The following is a 23,626-nucleotide window of genomic DNA, read 5'->3' as shown; positions in this document are numbered from 1 at the left end:
TGTGTAATCCAGGATCCTTGGCCCGAAAACTGCATCAACTTTTTCTAGATATTAGGAGTGGAAAGCACAGTCTGATTATGAAATTACTGTAACACTGCCAGACAAGAGTGAAAAAAAGATGTCCACTACCACAGATATAATGTAAGGCTATTGGCATGAAAAGGTTTCTGTTCTGATGAAAAAACTCACGCTGTAGCATTTTCTGAAGAAGGAAATTGTCATGGGAAACCTTCAGCTCTGTGGGAGCAGCGCCCTGGGAGTCAAGTCTCACAGAAATTATCCATGATCTCCATATTACCTAAAGTTAGAAAGAAATAACCAGTCAGAGCACAGTGAAAATAATATGACTTGATTTTAGCCAGAAGAACCTTATGTTGTACATTCATCGAAAATACTATTATGTAACGTAATAACATATTTAATAACGAATGAACTGTGGCATGGTGGACTCTTAACCTGCTGTAATATTTGTTTTATATGGATTCATTTCACAATTGGTAACAATAAGTTTTGCCCTATCAACGGTTTACCTTAACAGTGATTTGAAAAGTAAAATATTTCTGGATGTATGGAAGTCATTTCTCATCTTTCCAGAAAGTAACTAATGCTCGTCTACAACATAAAAATGAGAAGGCCATTAGGGCATTATTTAAAAGCTAATGTTAAGTTAGCTTATTAGTTAGCGTTAGCTGTTAACTCAAGGTGGGAATTAGGTTTACCACAGTTATTTTTCTACACTGTAATTAATAAATAGAAACTCTGACAAATACTCAACCTCAACATTGGTAATTTGAAGTTGGAAAAAATCTTTTTGAGGAGGTGGACCCTGTCCACTAATTTCAAACAAGTACTCCCCGAGTAAGGATGCCATTTTGGACGCAGCACTGTTACCATGACTACTCATAAGTAACTGATATAACATTGTTTACGCAACTGGAGTGGAATTACTTTGCAGCGTTTTAATGTTATATGAGCTGATGACACTGATTCATATTGGAAATTATTTTTTATTTTATTTTTTAATAATTATTTTATAGTCGAATGTTTTGGGTTTTTTTGTGTTTGTGTGTTTTGAGGGGGCGGGGGGTCACGACCCAGCGGATTGATACAAGGTAATGTCACCGATGCCTTTGGTGTCTCAGTCGTTATACTTGAATGCTAAAACATAAAACTCTAATTCTTTCTCACGTTTTGTGCTGCTATATTTAAAGCACAAAGCACCGTTTACGTAGCGGTATCGTTCGCTAAAAACAAGCAGATGCTGAAAGCTAAAACCAGTAGTAGACTTAACTAGTCCGTCAGCGGATGAATCACGCGGATGTATATTGCAGTTGCAGGCCCCTCAGCTGATGTGAAACTAGCAGGGGTAGAGAGAGAAAAGAGGAGCTGGTGCACTGTCTGTTACAACTACAACACTGGAACAAATAGGTAACAACATTATACAAAAGGTAGAATTTTTCAGTGACATCTCGGCCAACAGTCACTTGGACCTTCGAGATTATTCAATATCGAAATACATCGGAGGAATTATGTATCAATGTTGCGAAAATATCTCGAATCCCGTTCCTGCTTTCCTGTTTTTTTGTGTCTAAAAGGTATCAGAGGCCATTTCTTTTTTGCTAGCTAGCGTTAACGTGCTAGCTGCTAGCTAGACAAATTGTTAATTTATTGTCAAAATGTGATCAAGTTGTTCCCAAACTGCTGAATTCGTGTGTTGTAACGAGGCTGTTGGTCAAAAGAATTCCATTATCATTCTGTCGAGCTGGCAAAGCGTTAGCTAGCGACAACAAGGCTTGCTAATATGAATTAGCCTGCATGCCACGGTTAGCTGGTAATAGCAGTAACGCTCTTGTTTGATTTGACAACGCTAAACGTCATCTACGTAACTGCCCTGCAGTAGCTAATTCGGTTTTGCTAAGGTCAGTATTTTTTTATTCAGCAGGACAACTATCGACACTAATTCCAACCAGTAACGATAGCTTGCCAAGCTAACAGTCAAGTGTTTATATTTGCGTTTCTACTGTTGGCGAGTGAACATTGACTAACCACTCGCTATCTTATTTGGCTAAGCTAGCATTAGCTTGCTAATAGTTAGCATTGGTACTTGTTATTCATGCAAAGATAGGTTACGTAGCTAAATTAAACGGCTGGCGTTAATCTGTCCATTTTATTCAGGACGTACATACTTTGTTGACACGTTGGTTGTTAATCATCAAGTTGTTGCTGTCTGACTAACATGAGCTAAAACGTTAACCATCGTTGTAGGGAGAATCAGTCACTGGCCTTAAATCAGCTTAGAAAACATAAGTGATCCCCCATAGCTTGCTAACGTTAGTTAGCTATATTTGTGTACTGACAGTTTATATAAGAGTGTTACGTGGACGTGGCCGTTTACTTTACGACTTGACAGCTTTGTATTATTGACTTTATCATCTTTTTGAACCGTATGGAAGGTGAGCTTACTTGCGTGTGAGGCATGTACGTTTTTTTTCTTTAAACTTGATAGACAGCCAAACACTGACTAGTGTGTCATGGCAGTCAGCATACCAACTTAGCTTACGCTGGTAGCCTGCTAGCTATATTACATTAACATTAAACCGCTAGCGAAAGACGGACCCACCGATCTTGCCATTTTCGATGTTTAGGTTAACTTGGCTAGCAATCTTGGGTGAATGTAACTCGTCTTAGCCGTTTAATAAAAACAATAACCGTTTTAAACCACAAGAAAGTAGCTTTTAGTTTTTCGAATTGGGCAATACGTTTCTTTAAGGGGCTAAAGAGGTCGACAGACCGGTAACGTTACGCCGACTACGCATTTCCATGTAACCACCGCTACGTTAGCCAACGTAAGTTTAACTTACGAGTCTGGTACGTGCTTACTAGGCCTTTTATCATTTTCTTGTCGTAAATTCAAGAGTCGGGTGGACAATCGTCGCTTTTGGGATTTAATACGCATTCGGCTAAGCCACTGTCAACATATACGGAGCTCGCTAGGACATGAGTGGCTAAACATGCTAACGTAAGTCGGCGGTAATAGAGAACTACGTCAGAAATAAAGGCCTTTGTAAATCATGGGTATACATTTGGATACCGACATGCTTATTTAATAATGTAGTATAGGAAACCTCCGACTGGCGAGGGTTAAAAGCAGCCGATCATATCATGTGCTGAACTAATCACATACGCGAGAAGGGTGCACCAGTTGTCAGAATGGACGAATAAACAAAGACGAGGATGCACTGTCAGTGCAGGCCTAAAATGGCCTTGTGAGCTTGCCAAGTGTGGCGTATGTTATTATCAATGATATGAAGATTTAAACCGTAACAAAAAATTTCAGGATGAGACATAAGTATTTAGGTTGCATTAGTCATTGTCTATCAATAGATTGAATTATTCTACTGTGTGTAAGTCTTAAAAATCTATCTCAATCAATCCCGTTACCATACCCTCCTGTTATTGACTGTATTTATATAAATTATACTTATGAATATGTATAAGATATTTTGTTTTACACCCTGACTAGAATTGCTCCAACTTACCCCAACCCTTTGTGGGTCAGGTACCTAAATCTAGCGGCCATTTAAAAATATCAAATTCTGTTTTATTGTCTAAAAGGATTTTCATGGTTGAATATCTTTTTATGTGGTTATAACTTAAACAACCCTTTCGCCCTCTGGTTGTTGGATTAAAATTTATAAAGGGATATTAATGATCTGGTGCGTGGATGCAAGTTGACCCTCTTGTCAATGAGCTCACTGTACAAATGTATGTACAGCTGAAAAATGCAAGTTAAGGATACTCCGTCTTTGTAGGATTTCCGTCGTAGAACAATCCCTACTCATAAAGAAGCTCAATGGTTATGTATGAGGTGCTGCTTCTTAAAACTATTATATTATGATGTGATACACACTTAACAGGGTCACTTAGTGGTTTACTCTCAAGGGGTTCACATAATTCTACTTTTTTTTTTTTAAGAAAACATAAATTACATAATTTAAATATTTTTGATCAAATCTACTCCATATATAGTTAAAACCTCTTACAATTTCTAATCTCATCAACTGAGCAGTCTGGTTCCTTGCTCTTTCTGGCAGCAGATGGTGTCATTAAAAGGATTTCTCACTGTTTTTCTGGTGGGGTTTTTTATCCTGTTGTGTATAATCTTAGGAAAGTTGACGAGACAGTTGTTTCCCTGATCATGTCAAATGGGCCATAGAGGTGAGCTTAATGGTAGAAATGCTCAATCAGCCGTCACCCGGAGCACAGCAACTCTGTTTAAAGCACAGACGTCTCAGTGGTCGTTGGAGTAGATCAAAGGCATTTCATTTTGTCAGTATTCTTATCTTCTTCCTCTCATTTGTTACAGTGAATGGTAGTGTCTAGAAAGGGTATGTCCCTTCAGGAGAGAGGTGCCAATGTCCAACCGGCCTAATTCCAATCCAGGGGGGTCACTGCGCCGTTCACAGAGGAACACTGCTGCGGCCCAGCCACAAGACCACACAGTCGCAGGAAGGTGAGTCTTTAGTTTACCTCTCAATTCAAGTGAAAGGGGTTTATCGTGGTTTGTAAGGAACCTTGGGTATGTTTTTCGGAAAAGGAATGCACTGTGTTTTGGTAGATGTATATTAGTGCTTAAGTTCCCAGGTGGCTTTTGACTGCTTATTTAGAATTTAAATATAAGGCAAAATGTTTATCGGCCTACTTGATCGGAAGTTTGTTGTGTTCTTTTAGCTTAGTTAATGCTGACCAAGTGGTTTGTCTTGGTACTCCAGATTTGTCAATGTAAGAGGCTATGCAGTCAGTAAGCCCACATTTTGTTTACCTATTGTATAAACCCTCTTTTTTTTTATTTTACATGTCTTAATTACGGATACCCACACTATCATTTGCTCTTTGATTTCCAAACATACAGGTTGCAGTCAGAGCAGGTAAAAAATAAAGTGAATTCTCCACCTGAAAGTAAAAGACCTAATTCTAAAGCTTCCAAAGCCACAGCCAGCTCCACCGCTGGCCAGTCCAGAGGCCACAGCTCAAGAAGGTACCCCTCCTCTCTCCTTATGCTTATTCAGTGTGCATGTTGGGTCTGTACATAATCCAATAGTGTAATACTAAGTACAATATACAAATATTGGGTTTTTAAAGATGGTAATTTGTTGTCCCTCTTGCTCCTTGCCAGAAGCGGTCTTACTCTTTCCGTGGCTTCATTTGTGTTGCAAGACGAGCCAGAGGCTGCAGGGACATCTGAGCAAGAACGACCAGGCCACCAGTCAAAGAGCGAGGGCACTCGCGGGCTGAAGCGAAGCGAAGCTCCTGATCTAATCAGTACCTTCGGACCGACCCCTGCCAAGAAGTCCAAATCGGTCCCACCACCCAGAGACAATACCTCAGAGACCAAGAAAGTTGCAGCAAAGTCCAAGAAGAGACCACTTGCTTCAGAAGTACCTGCATTGTCAGGTCGCGGCCAGAGCAAGAAGAGCGGGGCCGCTGGGGCCTCACCGATCCAGAAACGGAAGAAAGCAGACTCCCTCCCCGGTCTAAGTAGCACCGCTGGGTCCCTCCCCAATCGTACCGAGGGCAGAACTGCAAAACCCACCAAGCTGGCGTCTAAATCAGCCGCCTCAGCCAAAGCTGGGTGTAGCAACGTGACGGACTCCTCCTCCTCTGCCTCCACCTCTTCCTCTTCCTCAACCACAGGGCCCAGCAGCGCCACAACGCAGGGCGCCCGAGTCAAACAGGGAAAAGATCAGACCAAGGCACGGCGCTCTCGCTCTGCCTCAAGCCCCTCCCCCCGCCGCAGCACCCGAGACAAGGAGCAGGCCAAAACCGCCAGCTCCTCAAAGTTCGAGTGGGCAGCGCGGTTCAACCCCAAAGTCAACCTGCCAAAACCCAAACTGTCCTTGCCCGGATCCTCCAAAACTGAGACCTCCAAACCTGGGCCTTCGGGATTACAAGCTAAACTAGCAAGTGAGTCACATTACCTGAGTGAGGAGTCCCTGCTGTGGGACGTCCAAGTACTCATTTTCCTTCCGGTCTCCGTATCTGCACAGGTTTCTTTTAATGGGTTTCTAATTGTTTGAAAGGATTGAGGGGTCAGCCCTTTTTTGTTCTCTCTTGAATGGGGGTTTCAACGATGGGGATTAAATGTCACATGACCTCTGACTAAAGTACCGTCAAAGCATTGTTTCAAAACTCTTTACTGATGTGAGCAAACATGTTTGGTGTAATTGCTTTCTTTCTGAGATGCGTTGCATTTGATCACACCTGCTCTGCAGATGTCCATGCAGGTAATGCTTTACTCCTAAAATAACACTATAGTGTTTAGGGAAACCTTTTGGACAAAGCCCAAACCTTTAACGCAGATATTAAACTCCTATGATGAACCATGTATAGTTAGTTATTGACACTGCGTAGAATACTGTCTCACTTTTAAAGTTCACATGTGGTGCAATGAGCTTCACTGAGCAGTGGAACTGGCTCAGATTTCCGACTTGAGTACCATTACCACGAAATTGGAGAATACTGCCACTCGATCACTCAATTGTGAGTGTGGCGCACACTTCTGATTTCAGATATGGAAGATGATGTGAGATTTTTATATATATATGTATATATATTTCCGATCCCATAACTTGCCTGTCAGCCGCTACGTGACTGCGCTGACTTGGGACGCTCACTGAGACTCAATTCAGCATTTTAGGTGGCATCAAAATGATCCGGTGATCTTTTCAGATGATATTTCATCTTAAGATTCACATCATTTGTAGCTGCGGCAGTATAATATGTTGGTACCGGGAAAAGTTATTTTTATATATGCATTTATTTCATCAATAATGACCGGTTGACTGATGGTGGATTTTTTTTTTAAGCAAGAGAAAGCATATAGACAATTCATTGGATGAATAATCTCCCCTCGCAAAAAAATATATAACTCAAAATATGATTTGTGGATTATATATTTGGAATATGTTCTCTTTGCTTCTAATGGACAATGTGCTGTTCTCTGGTTTACGACTGTGGATTAGTACAAATGTAATGATTTCTTGTCTCACTGACTTGTTACATGGACAAAGAGCTGATAATGTTGCGTAATATAGTTCAGAGATGTATGAATTCATAACATCAGTGTTGTTCGACATTTCTGCTTTTCTGCTTTTGCTCCCTGGTGGAGAAACTAGGTAATGGCAGCAGTCTCTTTGTCATTTACCAAGACAAAGTAACCTTAAGTAATTATTGCATCAGTGTTGAACACAAACTGCCAAACAAGAACTAAATCTATTTAAAGCACTGTAGGCAATAACCTAACCAATAAACCGGAGTTATTCAACTAAAATTAATTAAATTAAATTAGAGAGAAATTCTTTATATAAGGTCCCATTCATCACTATTTTCTTTACCCCTGCTGCTTTGAATTTAAAAGAGTTATTTCAGGTGGGAAATTACTAACTCAAAAAGCCACAATATCTTTTAAAATGGAGACTTTGTTTTTGTTCAGGAATGATCTGTGGTTAGTTAACCTCCTTTTTAAAACGATTCCCCTCTCTGTTAATATTAAGCAGTGAACGGATGTGTTCCGATTACGTTGGATCGGCCCTTTTGGGCACTTGATTAGTGCTTTAATGTTGGATGCGTCAAAGACTTGTCTACTACTAATCTCATAGTGGCAGTTCACTTTGGCGTGAAAAAAAAAACTTGTCTTGACTCGGGTACGTTGGTGCATATGTGCCACTCAGGCCAAGATGCTTACTGCAGTACACACATTTTATTGGATCCGTAGCATCACGTGATTTGGTTCAATGTATGCGGCCCACTGAACGAGTTCTGTAAAGGCTACAAAAGCTGGGCCGTCTAAACTGAATATTGGTTCTGGGTCCTGGTCTGCAGTGTTTCAGCGGCGTGGTTGCAGACGGATGACTTTTATTCTCGCTCAGAGGTTGTTTATATCAGTGGTAAAACTACTTTGGGAGAAGCAGAAGTCCGACGTCTGCCGGTGATACCGTGGTTTTAAAACCGGTGACTGACTTAACCATGTTAAACGGCAGTGGCCCACATGATGGGTTGCCATTAAAACACCACAGTGGGTTTACTGGGAACTGTAGCATACTACGCGCTAGCCCTTTAGCAAGTATTGAGTTTTAATACCCATTGTTTGTGAGCGGGAAACATTCCAGATACACACCGATACCGCAGTGGAAAGCGGAGGTGGGCTCTGTGCCATGGGCCAAAATGGAGACACTCCTCCTAAGTTGGCTTAGCTTGTTGTCCCACCAGCTGACCGGGGGGTATGTCGGCAGGCACAGGGAAGAACTCACATGCTGCTTCTGTCCCAAGGGGAGTGCTCCAGTGACCACCCCCCGTGTCTTTATCTCTCTGCCTCGTTAAACCTTTTAACAAACATGGGTTGCTACTTTCAGCTACAATGGTAAGTGTTTATCTGTGATCCAATAATTCGTCATTGCTTTACATTGCACGTCTTGTTGAATCAGTAATGTTGCTGCCTCTTAAACATTATTTGGCATCGTATTAAATGGCTCTGAGAAGTTTTCGCTTTAATCTCTGTGAAGGAGTAATATCTGCCCTGGTTTAGGGTCAAATGAAGTAGGGTGAACAATAGTTTTATATCTTTAATGAAGTTGGTCCAAACTTGAATGTTTATTTTTGTACTAGTGAATTATGAGTCACGGATCTAGCAACAGAAGGTTGGCCTGTTATAGGGCCGTGGCTTGGGTTACTATTAATACCCGTCTAGTCGGTGGTACAGGGCTGCCCCAGAGCCAGTACTGTACTCCAAAGTAACACACTTTCACACACCGACAATCATACGTAGGGATGGTCGTCACAGCCACAATAAGAAGCCTTGATCTCTGAAAGGTGTCATTGTAGCTAGTTAAACGTCAGCTTTTTTCCCTGCAGGTTTGAGGAAGTCCACTAAGAAGCGAAGCGAGTCTCCTCCAGCAGAGCTCCCCAGCTTTCGGCGGAGCACACGCCAGAAGACCACGGGCTCCTGTGCCAGCACCAGGTACAAACCACAGCAATGACCCAGTGGGGACGGAACTAAGCTGAGGCTTCAATACATGAATGTTAGAAGTCTAAAGCTTCATGATTGGTGCTCACCAGTGAGGGTAAACATATTTGTTTACAGCAACACCAACTATACCCTCAAATTGCCACAAACCTCAGCTCATCATGAAAGTTGGATTTAGCAAATCGTGTGTCTTAAAATATTCAATAAATTTCCATGATTTCTTTATTTTTAACATAGTGATTTTTCGTGGGTCTCCTGCGTTATTTACAGCGAGGCTCTGCAGCTCTTTTGTCTTTACTGGCGCACTGCATCATTTCTTGGTTTACCACCTTTTTGTAGATCAATTCGAATAGTGTGAAACATGGATCAGTGTGCATCCTTTTGTCATCTTGGTCACGTCCTAAAGGGAGACCCCTCTTCAACAAAAACCTCCATAGCGGTCAGAAACTCTCCAAAGAGCCTGCAGGCTCTGTTTGACCCACCAACAGAAGCCTTCTCTTATGGTGAAGGCACAGTGAAAGCTTTGTGACGCAGTGTTTTCTATAGCGGGAGCAATTCACAAATCAGCTGAAACCAGTCTCCCCTACAAAGTCGACAAAGTTGTTTGACAGGATAAGTGAGGCTGTAGTTCAGATCCTCCCTACGTAGCATTCAGTCCAAACAATCACACGTGGAAAGCCTTGTAGCTCCTGGGACCATAGCAACAAGGTCCCTTGGCAGTTTGTGTGCGTTTTGGTCTTCAACGACTCCTACTTTTGTTTGAGAGCAAAAAAAGTTTGTGGGAGCAAATGCAGTGGACTGTCCTCGGTGTCACTCACTCTGTCCCTCGTATCGCAGTCGGCGGGGCTCAGGCCTGGGCAAGCGCGGGGCAGCCGACGCTCGCCGCCAGGAGAAAATGGCCGACTCCGACAACAACCAGGACGGGGCCAACTCGTCGGCCGCTCGCACCGACGAGGCATCACAAGGGGCTTCAGGTACTCGTCATGCCACTCATTCATTTCTTGTTTGGTTCTATGCATTTGAATCTATGGCTCAGGCGTTTTTAAGCTTTTTTCTCGTGGCCTTAAAAAAAAAAAAAAGAATAATGAAATCCATCGTTAAAACATTTTCCACCATGAAATCTGATGCAATATCGTCTCTGTCCAGCTTCAAGCTCCGTTGCTGGAGCAGTGGGCATGACCACCTCTGGAGAGAGTGAGTCGGAGGACTCTGAAATGGGAAGGCTCCAAGGTACATAACCCCAGCACCCTCAGATTTAACGGTCCATCAACGCCCAGATTGACCGTTGTGTAGACAGTTGTCCCGTGTTTTAATGCTTTGGCTTCCGGTGTAAAGACTTCAGAAACTGTCCTCTCAAAGCCTTGCTGTTTTTGTCCCTGTAGCCCTGCTGGAGGCCAGGGGTCTCCCCCCACATCTCTTTGGGCCCCTGGGCCCCCGGATGTCCCAGCTGTTTCACAGGACCATCGGCAGCGGAGCGAGTGAGTACCCGGCCCTCCTCCTCCCTACGTAACCCCACCTGGCGTTGCGTCTGAGTGTTTACACGTTGTGCCCCGCTCTCCGCAGGCTCCAAGGCGCAGCAGCTTCTGCAGGGCCTGCAGGCCACCGGAGACGAGTCCCAGCAGCTCCAAGCGGCCATCGAGATGTGCCAGCTGCTGGTGATGGGCAACGAGGAGACGCTTGGTGGATTTCCTGTCAAGAGCGTGGTGCCTGCTTTGGTGAGTCTCACTTTGTTTGGTCACGAGCCTCGTCCCGGTAGGTATTGCATTGTGAATGATGCATATCCTTTTCAAAACAAATCTGAAATTTCTTTTTTTGATTTATCACAATTATGTTTCCATATTAATACGCTCAACTGTCTGTTTCACAGATTACGCTGTTACAAATGGAGCATAACTTTGACATTGTGAGTACAAGGAGCTTTTATCTCGGTCAATTCAGTTGTCATATGTCTGAGTTGTTCATTTTAGTAATGACACTGCTTATTCGATCCGCGCACACAGATGAACCACGCCTCTCGTGCACTCACCTATATGATGGAGGCGCTGCCTCGATCCTCTGCTGTGGTGGTCGATGCCATTCCTGTCTTCCTGGAGAAGGTACAACAGTTTGCTCTCTGTCCGTCCCTAATCACCCGTTGACTCGTAGCAGGGGCCTCTCCATGTGCTAATGCCTTGTTCCACCTTCTTCTGTGCAGCTTCAAGTGATCCAATTCATTGACGTAGCAGAGCAGGCCCTGACAGCCCTGGAGATGTTGTCAAGGCGACACAGCAAAGCCATATTGCAGGCTGTAAGATTTTCTTCATACACTGAACAAAAATGATATCTGTTAGCGACAGTTGTGTGAACCATTCATGTTTGTTTTATTTTATCGCCTGCAGGGTGGGCTCGCTGACTGCCTCCTCTACCTGGAGTTCTTTAGCATCAATGCTCAGAGGAACGCTTTGGCCATCGCAGCCAACTGCTGCCAGAGCATAACTCCAGACGAGTTCCACTTTGTTGCTGATTCTCTGCCCCTGTTGACTCAGAGACTCACACACCAGGTGCGTTTTTATTTTTCCTTCCGTCTCAAATAGCCAAAGAATAAAATGTAACACAATCACAGGAGCGGATCTGACTCAAATTATGGTGCCGCAAAGTTTCACAAACCCGGAAAACATTAAAAAAAAAACAGGAAATAATTTCACAAGGTCACGTTCCTCAATTTTCTGTCCATATTTGGAGTTTTCTGTTCAAAAGAAATTAAAATTGCACCTTGTTGTGTATCATATCCGCCATTCATCCTTCTTTAAATTGTATTTTTATCTAATGGCTGTTTCCATAAACCTCTATTGCAGGATAAAAAATCCGTAGAAAGCACTTGCCTCTGTTTCGCCAGACTGGTGGACAACTTTCAGCACGAGGAGGTTTGTAACGTGATTGCTCTTTAAAACCCGACACCATATTCTTGTGTTGTCCACCACTCTTGTATTAACTCGTCCCCCTCCACAGCTCACGAGCCTGTGTGTGTGTTTGAATCAACAGAACCTGCTGCAGGAGGTGGCGTCGCGGGACCTGTTGACCAACATTCAGCAGCTGCTGGTGGTGACCCCTCCTGTGCTCAGCTCGGGGATGTTTATCATGGTTGTGCGCATGTTTTCCTTGATGTGCTCCAACTGCCCCTGCCTGGCAGTCCAGCTTATGAAACAGAGTGAGTGACGCACACACACAAGGTCACACCCTGGCCACTCACCCTGTAATTACTGTGTTTTACTCTGTGTACCCACGACACTTTTACTTAATATTAAGTATATTTAATAGCAAATATAGTGTACATTAGCAAAGTAAACTGTTTTCATTCCATGTTTAAACGATTTTAAAATATCACCAATGTAACGCCCACTATTGTTTTTATTATTAAACACAGTCCGATTGATCTCGCGGCCAATCAATGAAGAATCACAAGTGGTTGTAACTCCTTATGGTGAGTTGTTTTAGCAATCCAAGTGTCACTTTAGCACACGTTTGGTTCTGTTCCATTCTCAAACGGGATGAAAGTGTACCTCATCAAAAGATCGATGGCTCGATCCTTGGCCACAACACAGAAGCCCAAATTGCCCCCGCAGGCTGTGTCTATCTGGTTGAGACAGCTTTAAACTGACACATTTGTATGTGCAGGTGCGCATGCTGTACTGCACCTCCAAAACATTTTCAAATTCATCTTACAAATCTTTTCTCACACCAGAACTGTCTAGACTATTCACGTGTGGTTACATCAGCTGGCTTCTTATTGGCCGCCTCTAAAGTTGCCTTAGCATTACGTCTCAACTGCCTTTTTAGGAGAAGTGATTATGACATGTTAATGGTGCAACCAGGCAGCTAACAGACATATTGTTGTTTCCCTTTCTAACAGACATAGCAGAAACTCTGCGTTTCCTCCTGTGTGGGGCCTCAAATGGCAGCTGCCAGGAACAGATTGAACTGGTACCCCGCAGCCCCCAGGAGCTCTACGAACTGACCTCCCTCATATGGTAACATCCATTTGCATGACTTCGTTTAAGAAGTTAGAAAGATAGTGTTTATGCATTAGACATGTACATGATTAAAATGACTTAAGACTTTGCTCTCAGAATTCATGTAAACTGTATGGAATAACACTCTGCAACACTGACTATGGTCTACACACGTGCTACACGTTATATTGACTTCTCCCTGACTAGACCACAGATACAATTGATTTGCCACAATAATCATTTCAGTCAGCCACAGGGTTAAACCCATTGCCCTCGATGACAGCCTCCTCAAATCACTGTGCTTCTTCCAGCGAGCTGATGCCCTGCCTGCCCAGAGAGGGCATCTTTGCCGTTGATGTAATGCTGAAGAAGGGCAGTGCCCAGACGACAGAGGGAGCCATCTGGCAGTGGAGGGATGACCGTGGACTGTGGCATCCATACAACCGCATTGACAGCCGCATTATTGAGGTATGAGTGCATCAGCCACATTCTGCATCATTGGAAATAAATGCTATGAAATCCTAATTGCCAAAGATCTACATATGTAGATATTCAATGTTATAGCGCAGTCATCAGTTTTCAATATAAGACATTTTTTCTGGTTTGTCATTATGGACCTAGTCACACGAAAAGTTGGTTATCTAAGGGATGACTAATAGATTTAATCTATTAAAATGTTGCAACACAGTACACAGAACATTCAGGCTATCTGCAGTGCGTCATCCACTCTGAATACATATACTCACACAAATATTTGGGGCTTCCCCGTATGGAAAACTGATGTTGGGTGGTGATTATCTTGCCCTGCAGACAGCACACCAGAACGGGGAGGATGAGATCAGCTTGTCAACCCTGGGCCGTGTGTACACAATTGACTTTAACTCTATGCAGCAGATTAATGAAGACACAGGAACTGCACGTGGTATCCAGAGGAAACCCAATCCTCTTGCCAACCCTAATACAGGTAATGCAGACCTTTTCATATTCCATTTGTGTGAAGATGACCGTGCATAGCATTACATCATAAAATAAGAGGAACCACAAACCCTCACTGCCGGGCTCTGATGTCTTAAATGTTTGTTTTTCTTTGGCCTGCTCTACTGAGTAGGAAGGCAGCTGTAGTCGGTTTGGAACTGTGACCCAGTTTCATGGCAAAAAAAGTGGAAAAGATAATGAATTGTTAATAAGTGTCATTTTTTGATAAGGTAAATCACTATACATTTACTGTGTGCAAGACAGTGGGATTTAGTCACCAAATGAACCTGACCCGTTCACTGTCTTCCTCCAGGGAGTCACCAGGAGGTCCGTCGAGAGGACGCACGCGCCCAGTTGATGAAGGAGGACCCTGAGTTGGCAAAGTGCTTTATCAAAACTCTGTTTGGGGTCTTGTATGAGGTGTACAGCTCCTCGGCCGGGCCTGCGGTCAGACACAAGTGCCTTAGAGCCATCCTCAGGATCATCTTCTTTGCTGATGCAGAGCTGCTGAAGGATGTGCTGAGGAACCATTCTGTGTCCAGGTATCAGTGCTGTGGACTGTGGACTAAAATTGACATTAAAACCGCCTCAGAGTGGCATCTTCAGTGACGTTAAAAACTTCTTATAATAAAGAGAACCCAGGAGTTACTGACGAGTCTTTGTTTTGAAAGTCACTTGACTTTAATCCATTTTTTGTACGTTTATTTCTACAGTCACATTGCCTCCATGCTATCCAGCCAGGACCTGAAGATTGTAGTGGGTTCTCTGCAGATGGCTGAGATCCTCATGCAGAAGCTGCCTGATGTCTTCAGTGTCTATTTCAGAAGAGAAGGTAGCGTAATATCCCCTTGAAAACCCCAGATGGCTATCTTCTATTCCTCAAACGCTTTGAGGATGCAGAAGTGACCACTGATTCAAGGCAAACGCTGAATATAACGTGAACCCGCTCTGCATCGGTCGACAACGTTTTTTGTTCCCTATGTAGCATAATCAGGGACCAACCTCATTTATTTCACTATTCATTTACTTCCTGAATATTCAATAAATTGGCACATCCCGTATGAAGATCAGTTTACTTCCCCATGGCAAGTGTTATTTCTGCTGCAGTCCCATTCCATAGTACACCAACGAAAATGTCCCTCACCTATTAATGCTAGAAAGGCAAAATGAGGCCAAATGTCTCCTGCAGTTTACCATTTTAAGTCTGTGGTAAAATTCACTGCCAATGTTTTCCTTTGCATTTATGTCATTCGTTGCTTTTGCACTGATCCAAAGTCAGCCCTCAGCCAGATCCAAGTGACTTCTGCCTAACTGTCACCACTAGATGTCTGTGTATTATGCCATTTGAGGGCTTTAGACAATTTTTGTCTTTTTTCCCTCACAGGTGTGATGCACCAGGTGAAGAACCTGTCAGAATCTGAGAGCTTTCTTGTCACTAGTCCCCCAAAGGCTTGCCCCAGTAGTACTGCCAGTGTGTGCACTACCACCATCAGCACTGCGTCCACCACGTCTGCTAACAATGCAACTCCTGACCTGGGCTCCCCCAGCTTCCAGCACAGCATGGATGACTCACTGGACCTCAGCCCCCAGGGGTGAGTGTGTGTGGCCACGTCTGCCTCTGGAATTATTTAAATAATACCTTGCTAATACATCTTGAATTGAATATACTACATGACATGCGTTGCTTAATAAATACACAAATAATAAATGTCTGCTATGCTCAGTGTATACTTCCCCACTCCCCCAAAGCATTCTAATAATTATTTTCTCCTCCATCCAGGCGGTTAAGTGATGTCCTAAAGAGGAAACGGCTTCCTAAAAGAGGGCCCAGGAGGCCAAAATACTCTCCCCCAAGAGATGATGACAAAGTAGACAATCAGGGTGAGTTAAAGTGTTACTGTGTGTGTGAAATGTTCAAACGTCCCCACTACTCTTTTGAAGACATTTTTTAAAATGTTATTTTTTAGTTATCCATGATCACGTCCTAATCTAATTTTTGGGGGGTTATTTACAGCCAAGAGCCCTACCAGTACTCAGTCACCCAAATCGTCCTTCCTGGCCAGTCTTAACCCCAAGACCTGGGGGAAGCTGGGTGCCCAGACCAACAATGCCAACTCTGAGCCCTCACGCACAGCAGGAGTGAGTGGCCTGGCCCGGGCCCCCCCCAAAGACTCCATTTCAAACAACAGGTATGACATTCTCTTGTAATGTCCGGTGCACAGTGTGGACGTATATGCCTCCACTATATGTAATCAAGGAATTTCCTCATGGTTTGCAGAGACAAAATAAAAGCCTGGATCAAAGAGCAGGCGAGTAAGTTTGTGGAGCGCTACTTCAACTCTGAAAATGTGGACGGCAGCAACCCTGCGCTGAATGTACTCCAGAGACTTTGCACAGCCACTGAGCAGCTCAACCTGCAGGTAAAACATGTGATGAGATGATAACTTTGCCTACAAATGTAAGGATAGGCCTTGTTGTTTACGTAGTTTTTTTAACGTAAAAGAGAATTGCACTTGAATCCTGACGCATTGTCTGATGTTTCCCAGGTCGACGGTGGTTTGGAGTGCCTGGTGGAGATCTCCAGTATTGTATCAGAATCTGATGTGTCGTCTTTTGAGATCCAGCACAGCGGGCTGGTGAAGCAGCTCCTGGTCTACCTGACCTCCAACACCGACAGGGACTTGCTGAGCCGCGATGTGCGGCTCAAGCGGTTCCTCCATGTGTTCTCCAGCTGTCCGGTGAGGGACTGGAAATGGAATGTTAAGACTTTGGCGGCCTAGATATTCAGAATCTGGTGTTGATCTTCTTTTGTCCTCTCTCAATTGCTTTGCAGGTTCAAGGAATGGAGCCTCTAGGTCGTCTGGACCCCACAGAGAATGGCCCGTACCTGGCAATGGTGCACAAAATGAACAGCTGCCTGAGCCAAATGGAGCAGTTCCCTGTCAAAGTGCACGATTTCCCCAGTGGCAACGGCAATGGCAGCAGGTCTGTGGCTTTATTTTATGTTTTGATGAAAGAACTAAAATTTTAACTGCATCTTAAGTTGTTAAACTGTCTAGTTTGATATCCATTTCATTTTCCAGGGGCTCTCAGGCACTGAAGTTCTTCAACACACATCAGCTCAAGTGTCAGCTGCAGAGACACCCGGACTGCACGAATGTTAAACAGTGGAAAGGCGGCCCGGTGAAGATTGACCCGCTGGCCCTGGTGCAGGCCATTGAGAGATATCTCGTTGTCAGAGGTGAGGGGCTGTGGGAGATTTCCACATGCTGTAAAATGGGTAATCTGGTGTTTCTTTAGCTGGGTTGCAAACTTGAAATCACATGTTTGTTTTTGCAGGATACGGCCGAATCAGAGAAGAGGATGAAGACAGCGACGACGACGGTTCAGACGATGAAATCGACGAGTCTCTGGTGTGTGGCGCCGTTGATGCCGAATAAGGCGCCTCTTTTAATCCTGCAACTCCCCCAGTGTCAATAAACCTTAAATGCTCTTCCTCGGTTAACCCAGGCGGCCCAGTTCCTGAATTCCGGGAGTGTGCGTCACAGACTACAATTCTACATCGGTGACCACCTGCTGCCGTACAACATGACCGTGTACCAGGCCGTCCGGCAGTACAGTCTCCAAGCAGAAGAAGAAAGGGAGTCGACGGACGACGAGGCGAACCCACTTGGCCGAGCGGGCATCTGGACCAAAACGCACACAATATGGTAAAATGCCCTTTCTTTATTTATAGTTATTTTTCTTCTAGCTCTAAATGTGTCTCTTGGGCATCTTTTGACTTTCTTCACCTTCGATGCAAATTAAAATGTTCCGAGTCGGAGCATTCAGAACCGTAACGACCCTCCTTTCCACCGACAGGTATAAGCCCGTGAGGGAGGACGAGGACGGCAGTAAAGACGCTGTGGGTGGAAAGAGGGGTCGGGCCCAGACCGCTCCAACCAAAACCTCGCCACGCAACGCCAAGAAGCAGGATGAGCTGTGGCACGGTGGGCCATTTTACTACCTTCAACATTTCTCGCTCGCGTTATCCGGGTGTCTCAGCAAGTTATTGTTAACTCCTAGTTGTGATGTTTGCAAATCAGAATCTAGTTGAGTGAGAAGAAGAAACAAATGTTTCTCATCGTTGGTTTCCTCCAAGTCTGAATCTTTGCAATGAACTTAATCTTTGCTACTGTGAATTCTAGACGGCGTGTGTCCCAGTGTGGTCAACCCCCTAGAGACATACCTCACTTCAGAGCCTCCAGAGACCATAACCTTTGATGACCCCTCTTTGGAGGTCAACCTGCTGCTGAGGGTCTTGCACTCAATCAGTAGATACTGGTTCTACTTGTATGATGTGAGTCTTCTTCCTGACGAGGAGCGCAGTGACTTGCAGTCTTTTTTTGCTGTGTGTGTGTGTGCGTGCGCGCAAGTAACATAAAAGTATTGTTGGTGGTTTTTCAGAATGCTGTGTGTAAGGAAATCATGCCCACCAGTGAGTTCATCAACAGTAAGCTGACAGCCAAAGCAAACCGTCAGCTCCAAGACCCGCTGGTCATTATGACGGGGAACATCCCCACTTGGCTCATAGAGCTCGGGAAGACTTGGTGAGTGTTTCACAGGAGGAATTTGAATTGAATCAGTCACCTGTATTCCATCTTTGCCACAAGATTAATTCTCTTTTCCTCTCTCCCCCTATAGTCCGTTCTTCTTCCCCTTTGACACCCGGCAGATGTTGTTCTACGTAACCGCCTTCGATCGTGACCGAGCCATGCAGCGCTTACTGGACACAAACCCTGAGATCAACCAATCGGATTCTCAGGATAGCAGAGTCGCACCGCGTCTTGACAGGAAGAAGGTGCGATGTTTTGAGCTGTGTTGTTCTTTACTCTGTTGCAGCTTATGGAGGACAACTATTTTACACAGTGGATCAATTGGGCCCTTTTTATAATTGTTGGGCTCTTTTTCTTAATATATCACCGTTTCAGTCACCATTTCCGTTTTCACGCATCGCTCTATGAACTTTACTTCTAGCTTGAACTTAATTCCTTCCTCTCACTTGTCTTGTGTTCGCAGAGGACGATAAACCGCGACGAGCTGCTGAAACAGGCCGAGTCCGTGATGCAGGACCTCGGCAGCTCCAGGGCGATGTTGGAGATTCAGTACGAGAACGAGGTATCTGTCATGTTGAAACTGAATGACGTCTCTCCCTTTTGGGGCAATAAGATGCTTTTTGTTTGGGGGGGGAAAAAAATGGTTCTAACTACCATCCCTTTATCTTCCAGGTGGGCACAGGTCTCGGGCCCACCCTGGAGTTCTACGCTCTGGTGTCTCAGGAGCTCCAGCGGGCCGACCTCGGCCTGTGGAGGGGTGAAGAGGTCACTCTGGCCAATCCGAAAGGTACAAATCGTCAAACCCACGAGAATCTCAATCTTAGCTTTTACTTTTCACACCCTTCGTGAGACACTGTCAAAGTGAAATGATGAGCCCTGTGTGGCTCGGCCGTTGTGTTGGAGTTGCTAATGTGAACGGTCAGATATTAGTTAGGTTTCTTTTCCAGTGATGTCCTCACTAATGTGCCCACAACTAGACAATAGGCGCTCTAAATATGACTGCACTAAGTTTGTTCATTAACGTGTGCGTGCATAGTGGGTTTAACTCTGACTCTTGTCTGTCCCAACAGGAAGCCAAGAGGGAACGAAGTACATGTTCAGCTCCAAAGGACTGTTTGCTGTTCCCTTCGGAAGGACCACCAAACCAGCGCACATAGCCAAAATCAAAATGAAGTTCCGTTTCTTAGGAAAGCTAATGGCCAAAGCCATTATGGACTTCAGATTGGTAACCACCTCTTTTTTCCTTTCTCTCCTCGTAAATTCATCTTGCTTAGATCTGTTGCAGTAAGAGCTTCTAGGCATAAGGCCGGCAGTCGGATGCATTTTGTAACTGTCGTTGTGTATGTTTCAGCATTTTAAAACATTGCATAGGTTTTCATACATGTCTTTATTTTTAACTGACTTTCTCCACTACCTTTCCCAGCTGGACCTGCCCCTGGGGCTGCCGTTCTATAAGTGGATGCTACGGCACGAGGCGTCCATAAGCTCCCATGACCTGGTGAACATTGACCCCGGTGTGGCCAAGTCCATCCAGCACCTGGAGGATATCATCCGCCAGAAGAAGAGGTTGGAACAGGACCGTTCACAGGTGAAGCACAGGGGTCTTCATGCTTTGTGTCCACGCGAGCGTCCACCTCCATCATCGGCCTCCTTTGTTTACTTCTTGTTTTTCCCTCTTGGTGAACCTGCTTGTTGTTGTGCTACAGACGAGGGAGACCCTACAGCAGGGCCTGGAGAGCCTAAACATGAATGGCTGCTCCGTGGAGGACCTCGGTTTGGACTTCACCCTTCCAGGGCTCCCCAACATTGAGCTGAAAAAGGGTGGCAAGGACTTTCCCGTCACAATCTACAACCTGGAGGAGTACCTCAGGGTCCGCAAAATGAGTTCTTCTTGCAGATGCCGCTTTTTAATCCATCTTGACGTTCCTTTTAATGACTATCTTTTCCTGTAATATTCTTTTTTTTTTTTTTTGTTCTTCCTTTCTCTCACTTCAGCTGGTGGTGTACTGGACTCTAAATGAAGGAGTGTCCAGGCAATTTGAGTCGTTTAGGGAAGGGTTTGAATCTGTCTTCCCCTTGCATCACCTGCAGTATTTCTATCCAGAGGAGGTGAGCACATTTCCTTTCCTTTTACTTTGTCCTCATTCATCCTGGCCTTTTTCGCTGGTTAGTTACGTGACATTTTCTTCTTTATTGTCTTTTTTTTTTTTTTTAGAGCGCTAATATTATCTACGTATAAATGAAATGTCTCTTACAATTTGGGGAACTGACTGTGATGGAAAGAAGTGGCTATTTCATGTTTATGCTTTCAAGTTGACTGTCTTTGTTTCTATGGCTGCAACTAACGGTTTGATAATCGATAAATCGGATAAAAGCTTTAAATTCCAATCCTTTATTTTAAAACGGAACTGGAAATTAACATTGCAAAAATACTTAGTATAAAGTATAAGTTGCTCCTTAAACCTAATAATAATAATAATAATAATTTATAAAAATATAATTCAGAAAATGTAACAGGATTGGTTTCAACGTCAAAACTTGTTCTCTATACTCAGACGCACACCCTCCCGTTTTAACCTTATTCATTAAATTATTACCATCATTGTAGGCTTCTTAGTTAGCTGCGCTGGTTCAATGGATCAGTGTCCCTTTACAGGCATAACATCAACTACCGTATAACCCTCAGATGTGCAAGCGCACTACAACCGTATTTGGCCGCGTTAAAAAGTACAACATATAAATATATTTATAATTATATATATATATATAATATAACAACCGAAATGGGACAAAGCACGAAATGTATACAAGACAACAGATTGAAAAAGCAATGGTCCAAAAAAGGCAAGTAAATAAAAACGTGTAGTGTTGCTAACTGCTTTACTGCTATTAGCAAGCTAACGCTAGCTTGATCAGCTGGATGACGAGTAAACAGCAGCAGCAGCAGAAGAGGTGCAGGAGGCTCCTTACTTACGTTCCTCACGTCAAAACGGGAAACTGGAGATTCATTTTTTTTATTTACACTTGTCTTTCTCTTAATGGTGCGGTCTTGTAAGCCCAGTTTGGGCTGGCCATACTATTCCAGCATGCAAAATAATAATACAATCAACAGAGTGTGGCATCTCTCGCCTCAGCAGAGTTTGAGTGTTTTTTTGTTGTTGTTTTTTTTTAATTCACGCTCTCCTTCCTCCCTCCAGCTTGACCAGTTGCTGTGTGGTAGTAAATCTGAGACGTGGGACGTGAAGACGTTGATGGAGTGCTGTCGACCGGACCACGGCTACACACATGACAGGTGAGACGAAACCCTTTGTCTGTACGGAGTTCATGGCTGTGGAATCTTCACATCTCGCACGGTTTGTGTTAAAGTAGAGTGACGTTTCACGTGCGTTTCCTCCCACGTGTCTGCAGCCGTGCCGTGCGGTTCCTGTTTGAGGTGCTGAGCAGCTTTGATGCCGAGCAGCAGAGACTCTTTCTGCAGTTTGTCACAGGAAGCCCCAGACTGCCTGTTGGTGGTGAGTCGCCCTCATTAATATCTGTTTCATTCTGCTGTATAAACTTCATGCACTTGAATTTTATTGCTGTACCTCACAAAAACTAAGTGTAAGATTGGTATAAGATTAAGTTTGAGTGCATCCCGATATCTCCAGATACATACTGTTTGCAGCGTAACTCAATGCAACCTCTGATTTTAGGTATTAGCTCCGTTACAAGCAGGACATAATAGTTCTCCACGTCCGTTTAAGTTGCTCCTTTGTTTAGCCTAGAATGATTCTAACTGGCTCTCTGCTTTTAAAATGGCTCCGTATTTGTGGTTCACAATTGAGAGCGTTAATTTCCCGCCCTGAAACTCATCAGATGCCTGTGAGCAGGTCGGGTTTCTAAACAGCCGCGTCTACAGGTCATAGGTGCAGACTTCAAACAATCAGTCACCGGCTCAACGGGACTTTTTCTGACTTCACATGAATGAATTAAACGGAAAGCCGTGTCTCCACTCTAACCCGACGCCTGGCTCCCGTGTCTCAGGTTTCCGGAGCCTGAACCCCCCTCTGACAATTGTGAGGAAGACGTTCGAGTCGACAGAGAACCCGGATGACTTCCTCCCCTCGGTCATGACCTGTGTCAACTACCTGAAGCTGCCTGACTACTCCAGCATCGAGATAATGCGAGAGAAACTGTTGATCGCGGCCCGCGAGGGCCAGCAGTCGTTCCACCTTTCCTGATCTCTCCCCATCTCACATTCAAATGCCTTCTACAGCGACTGATGAAATCACGACTTCCTTCTTAGTTTTTTGTAACCACATACATCGAGGCTACGTGTACAGCCTTCTTGTTAGAGAAAGCAGCTTGCAGAAAAATTAAGACTTTAAATATATATTTGCTGCCCTGGTCTCTCAAAAAAACACATACATAAAAAAATACAAAAAAAAAATGGAAAAGTGTTCCAAGACTCGCAGAACTTAAAATATAAAAAAGAGAGTAAAACTTATATCAGTAGTTAATGTTAAACAAAAAAAAAAAGATGAAAACATCTGGGGGACATTTTAAATTGCATTGCTATGTGATATTTAAAAAAAAAAAAAGGGATGTCTCCTCTCCAGGGTGGTGGACAGCGTCACCGCGTGTCAGGGAGGAGTAGGATGTAGGATTGGGGGGGGGGGGGGGGGGGGGGGGGGATCCATCGAGCAAGCTAGGTTTACTTTAGCTCCAAAGATCATTTGTACAGACAAATTTGCAGACTTTGCTCATTCTACACATTTGATAGAATAGCTCTTTGTTCTCATGTCTCTTCCCCCTCAGTCCGTCTGTTTGCATTTTGTTCTGTATTATATTGACCCCCAGTTTGTGTGTTGCGTTTTTGGTTCTGCCCCCCCCCCCCCCCCCCCCCCCCCCCCTTCTCCCTCTGCTCCCTGTGTGTCTTTGCTTTGAGTTGTGGACAATGAGAGTTGCAGTTGGCTGGTTGAATGCGGGTAGTGATGAGCGTATTTTTTTTTTTCTTTTTTTTTTTCGCCCCTCTACCCAAGTTGAGATTGTCTTCTGGCCTCCTT

At 44.2% G+C, this 23,626-nt stretch overlaps 1 protein-coding gene across 9 annotated transcripts; it reads left to right on the top strand.

Annotated features, from left to right (window-relative positions):
• The first annotated feature begins 1,274 nt into the window (after positions 1-1,274).
• trip12 (thyroid hormone receptor interactor 12) lies at positions 1,275-23,166 on the top strand. Of its 9 annotated transcripts, none has more exons than XM_037462242.2 (43): positions 1,275-1,428; positions 4,367-4,513; positions 4,913-5,038; positions 5,177-5,964; positions 8,911-9,016; positions 9,860-9,996; positions 10,169-10,252; positions 10,405-10,500; positions 10,586-10,737; positions 10,890-10,925; positions 11,023-11,118; positions 11,217-11,309; positions 11,401-11,562; positions 11,857-11,925; positions 12,044-12,209; positions 12,426-12,482; positions 12,912-13,029; positions 13,323-13,479; positions 13,906-13,975; positions 14,300-14,528; positions 14,700-14,818; positions 15,371-15,578; positions 15,767-15,867; positions 16,001-16,175; positions 16,265-16,406; positions 16,533-16,724; positions 16,820-16,971; positions 17,070-17,227; positions 17,326-17,399; positions 17,497-17,696; positions 17,848-17,975; positions 18,174-18,325; positions 18,433-18,575; positions 18,670-18,826; positions 19,045-19,143; positions 19,254-19,368; positions 19,652-19,806; positions 20,005-20,169; positions 20,288-20,452; positions 20,577-20,690; positions 21,779-21,873; positions 21,990-22,093; positions 22,605-23,166. In XM_037462242.2, the coding sequence occupies exons 2-43, from the start codon at positions 4,416-4,418 to the stop codon at positions 22,799-22,801; spliced, it is 6,150 nt and encodes a 2,049-aa protein (XP_037318139.2). In that variant the 5' UTR covers positions 1,275-1,428; positions 4,367-4,415; the 3' UTR covers positions 22,802-23,166. The 9 variants fall into 9 exon arrangements, with proteins under 9 accessions (XP_037318139.2, XP_037318130.2, XP_037318081.2 ...); XM_037462233.2 differs by having other exon boundaries at positions 13,903-13,975; XM_037462184.2 differs by having other exon boundaries at positions 13,822-13,975.
• The last annotated feature ends 460 nt before the right edge of the window (positions 23,167-23,626 follow it).

This window comes from Pungitius pungitius, chromosome 3, assembly GCF_949316345.1.
Source record: "Pungitius pungitius chromosome 3, fPunPun2.1, whole genome shotgun sequence".
Lineage (NCBI taxonomy): Eukaryota > Metazoa > Chordata > Actinopteri > Perciformes > Gasterosteidae > Pungitius > Pungitius pungitius.
The sequence above is the reverse complement of the archived record's forward strand: the minus strand, read 5'-3'. Positions and strand labels throughout refer to the sequence as shown.

What these genes read in the sequence shown, in the direction of transcription:
- trip12 (XM_037462184.2), top strand. Translation starts at nt 4,416, where the DNA reads ATGTCCAACCGGCCTAATTCCAATCCAGGGGGGTCACTGCGCCGTTCA. An exon ending in GGCATCACAAGGGGCTTCAG is followed by an intron (nt 9,997 to 10,168) that starts GTACTCGTCATG and finishes GTCTCTGTCCAG; the next exon opens with CTTCAAGCTCCGTTGCTGGA. An exon ending in AGGAACCATTCTGTGTCCAG is followed by an intron (nt 14,529 to 14,699) that starts GTATCAGTGCTG and finishes TTATTTCTACAG; the next exon opens with TCACATTGCCTCCATGCTAT.